At 37.0% G+C, this 4,532-nt stretch overlaps 1 protein-coding gene across 1 annotated transcript; it reads left to right on the top strand.

Moving 5' to 3' along the window:
- The first annotated feature begins 300 nt into the window (after positions 1-300).
- LOC132515803 (antizyme inhibitor 1-like) lies at positions 301-1,482 on the top strand. Its single transcript, XM_060142155.1, is given in 2 exon segments — positions 301-1,119; positions 1,122-1,482. Coding segments are annotated over 2 exon segments (1,068 nt in total). The 5' UTR covers positions 301-401; the 3' UTR covers positions 1,472-1,482.
- Positions 1,483-4,532: the final 3,050 nt, after the last annotated feature.

Here is a 4,532-nt window from a genome sequence, read left to right as displayed (position 1 = left end):
CTCCGTTGGCCCGTTAGATGAAGGAACAAACCTTGGAAATGTTGTTGATAACTATGTTTATGAACATATCCTGACAGGGAAAAATGCATTTTTTTGGGGAGATCTTGGAAAGATTGTGAAGAAACACAGTCAGTGGCAGAACACAGTGGCCCAGATAAAGCCATTCTACACGGTAAAGTGCAACTCCACTCCAGCTGTACTTGACATTTGGGCAGCTCTTGGAACTGGATTTGCTTGTTCCAGTAAAACTGAAATGGCTTTAGTGCAAGAATTGGGTGTATCTCCAGAAAACATCATTTACATAAGTCCTTGCAAGCAAGTGTCTCAGATAAAGTATGCAGCAAAAGTTGGAGTGAATATCATGACATGTGGCAATGAAGTCAAATTGAAGACAATTGCACATGATCACCCAAATGCCAAGGTCTTACTACATATCGCAACAGAAGATAATATTGGAGGTGAAGAGGGTAACAAAGTTTGGCACTACCCTGAAGAAATGTAGGCATCTTTTGGAATGTGCTAAGGAACTTGATGTCCAAATTATTGGGGTTAAATTTCATGTTTCAAGTGCTTGCAAAGAATCTCAAGTATATGTGCATGCTCTATCTGATGCTCGATGTGTATTTGATATGGCTGGAGAATTTGGCTTCACAATGAACATGTTAGACATTGGCTTCACAGGAACCGAATTTCGATTGGAAGAGGTTAATCATGTTATCAGCCCTTTGTTGGATGTCTACTTTCCTGAAGGATCTGACACTAAGATCATTTCTGAACCCGGAAGCTACTGTGTGTCTTCTGCATTTACACTTGCAGTTAATATCATTACAAAGAAAGTTGTTGAAAATAAGTTTTCCTCTGGAGTAGGAAAAACCGGAAGTGATGAACCAACCTTCATGTATTATATGAACAACGGTGTTTATGGTTCTTTTGCAAGTAAACTGTCTGAGGACTTAAATACCATTCCAGAGGTTCACAAGAAATACAAGGAAGATGAGCCTCTGTTTACAAGTAGCCTTTGGGGTCCATCCTGTGATGAGCTTGATCAAATTGTCGAAAACTGTCTTCTTCCTGAGCTGAATGTGGGAGATTGGCTTATCTTTGATAACATGGGAGCAGATTCTTTCACAAACCATCTGCTTTTAATGATTTTCAGAGGCCAGCTATTTATTATATGATGTCATATGGTGATTGGTATGAGATGCAAGATTCTGGAATTACTTCAGACACAATGATGAAGAACTTCTTCTTTGTGCCTTCTTGCATTCAGTTGAGCCAAGAAGACAGCTTTTCCACTGAAGCTTTAGCAGGCATTAACGCTTTTTTAGATCTGAAGTTGCAGGTTAAGCTTGTCTGGTCTACATTCCAGTGTGGAAAAAATTTGAACAACCTTATTCTGTTAATTCTCTTGGAAACAAAAACTACTAGTAATAGCTATTTGGGACCAGACAAAATTAGCTCTCATCTATAATTCACTGGGGGTAATTGAGATGAAGAGAATGTATCCACATTTAAACTTACCAGTTTGCCCTACCCCTTAAGCGTTTAAAATAAAATATGCAACAAAATGGATGACTTTGGGCTTCCCTGGTGGCGCAGTGGTTGAGAGTCCGCCTGCCGATGTAGGGGACACGGGTTCGTGCCCCAGTCCGGGAAGATCCCACATGCCGCGGAGCGGCTGGGCCCGTGAGCCATGGCCGCTGAGCCTGCGCGTCCGGAGCCTGTGCTCCGCAATGGGAGAGGCCACAACAGTGAGAGGCCCGCGTACCGCAAAAAAAAAAAAAAGGATGACTTAGTGGAGATGGAAGCCCATTAATTGGGTTCCTCATTAAAACGTTTACATACAAGGACACAGTTTTTATACTAAGGATTCGTGTTAAAAAGTCTTGTAAGGTTAATGTCTTTCACCCAGATATACCAAATGTCAGTGGAAGACCAGTGTGACTTCATTAGATATGTTTAGTGTATTTAGAATGTGTAAATTTGTGCTTTGAACTGTAGTTTAATGAATGTAAAATTGCATCATAGTATTTGTTGTATTTGACCTAATGTTACCCTTGTGTGATTGCAATAAAATTTTGTGTAGATTTTACTGTTTTTTCAGGCTAAAACTTTGGGAAAGGGGCTAGCTAGCAAAGGCAGTTTCGAAAGAGATGTGTATATGGACTGTTTAGAAGGTTATTTTCCTTTATAGCCCATTTAAGTTTAGTTTGGCTCAGTACATTTTTCAGTTATTTAATTAGTAATTTAAGTAAAATGTTTGGTAAATCATTGTGAAGTTGAGATTCATTATGGAGAGTTGATGTGCAGTAAGCATGACGTTTAACAATTTTAACACCAAAAATGTTAATCCTGCATAAACCAATTGTAATAATTAATAGCTGTTTCTGTACAGATAGAATGCATAGAGTACCTTAGTAAATCTTTGAATCACATATCTTTTGGCTGAAATGGAAGATTCTGTTAAGTACCTTGAATAAACTTTGGGGGAGGGAAACAAAATTGCAGAAAACTCTGCAGCTCACTAAATCTTAAAGAAGGGCTACATCTATATCCAGAAACCTGATGCTCCTTTGCATGGAATATTATTTAAATTGAAAATTGTGAGGTAGGGTGCGGTGAAGCACACCTATTTTCAGTTTCTCAATTGCAGTGATTTCAAACTTAGGGTTTGTTTTAGCTATTAGCTTCTTGTTATTTCCTATTTGTTCAGCTTAGTGTAGTTTTAATTCTTTTCATACTAAAATTTTATGGTGATTGGGGGAAGTGAGTTAGAGTCACTAACCTGACAGTTGTTGCCAGGAATTTGCGTTGTTCACTGCTAGTATATTTGTTATCCTAGATCTCAGAATCACAATAGTAATAAACAACAGGGGTCATTTTTTCCTAACTTACTCTATGTTCAGATGTGGAATTTCTGTCTACCAAGAGGAAATGTGACTTCACTTTGGTGGCAATGGACAGAAAACTCTACCTGTGCTAATAGGAGAAGTTTGGAATGCACTTAATAGTTGGTTTTTACACCTTGATTTCAAGGTAGAAGGAAATTGGTCATGAGTCTCTAATAAATTTCAATCTCTTAAACCAGTAGGTGCTTAATATTTTTGATTTCATTAATTCCCATTTGAATTTTGTGGGTTCTATTAATTTAAAAAAAAAGGACCCCAATCTGTTGTTCTGATTACCCTTGGACTTTTCCAAGGTGTAATGTGGGGTTTTATGCAAAATTCCAAGCTACCATGCAACTTTTTTTTTTTTTTTTTTTTTTTTTGTGGTAAGCGGGCCTCTCACTGTTGTGGCCTCTCCCGTTGCGGAGCACAGGCTCTGGACGCGCAGGCTTAGCGGCCATGGCTCACGGGGCCCAGCCGCTCTGCGGCATGTGGGATCTTCCCGGACCGGGGCACGAACCTGTGTCCCCTGCATCGGCAGGCGGACTCTCAACTACTGCACCACCAGGGAAGCCCCATGCAACTTTTTTTAACTGTAATAAGGAGGAGGAATTGTTCCTAACCTTCTTTACTTGTTGTGCTTTTTGGTCCAGAAATGCCAAATCTTTTAAGAGATGGTACAACTTTGAGTCATTGGCCTGACTATACAACTTTGAGCTTCATGGCATGTTGATTTTGCCATATTTATAGGAGAGCTATTCTGTGTATAACAGCTCAGAGTTGCAAGTAAGACATGTGAATGATACGGTAACTTTAAGAAATATCTGCGTTGTATTTGAAGACTGCCATAAATCTGAAGTTTGAACTTATGTATTTGAATTTGGTATGCTTAAAATACTGAATTAATGTAACAACTTTTTTTTTAAAAAAACAATATTGTAATCTCAGTTCAGAATTTAACTGAAACTATAAAACCCAAATGATTTCTATATAGTAAATTGAACTGTAAAGGTAACTTGTGTGTGATTCTTAATACACAGATAAAATGTTTTTATTCCTTCTTAAAAATAAGAAGTTTTGTATTTTTCAGTGTACAGGTTTTGCACATATTTTGTTTAAATTCTCCCTGAATATTTCATGGTAATTGATGCTACTGCTAATGATCTTTTAAAACAATCATTTTTCATTTATTTTTCTCTATTTTTATCCATTTTCTATGCCATCGGTTTCTGCTTTTATTTTTATTATTTCCTTTTTTTCCTTCTTAGTTTAAATTTGCTCTTTTTCTAGCTCCTTAAGGTGAAAGTTTAGATAATTTATTTTATACCTTTCTTCTTCTCTAAGTGTTTAAAACTAGGAATTTCCCAATTAGCACTGTTTTAGTTGCATGCCGCATATTTATATATGTGTTTGCATTGTCATTCATTTCAAGATATTTAAAAAACTGTTATGATTTTTATTTGATCGATGGATTATTTTCAAGCGTTTTGTTTGATTTTAATACATTTTGATATTTACCAATTAATTTTTTTATTGTTGATTTATTCATTTTTTTGTGGTCAGAGAACATTATAAGTTCTCTGAGTACATGCGACTGAGTGGAGTGGAATGTTCTGTAAATGTCAGTTATTTCAAGTTGGTTCA

This window comes from Lagenorhynchus albirostris, chromosome 2 (assembly GCF_949774975.1).
Source record: "Lagenorhynchus albirostris chromosome 2, mLagAlb1.1, whole genome shotgun sequence".
NCBI classification, from domain to species: Eukaryota; Metazoa; Chordata; class Mammalia; order Artiodactyla; family Delphinidae; genus Lagenorhynchus; species Lagenorhynchus albirostris.
The sequence above is the reverse complement of the archived record's forward strand: the minus strand, read 5'-3'. Positions and strand labels throughout refer to the sequence as shown.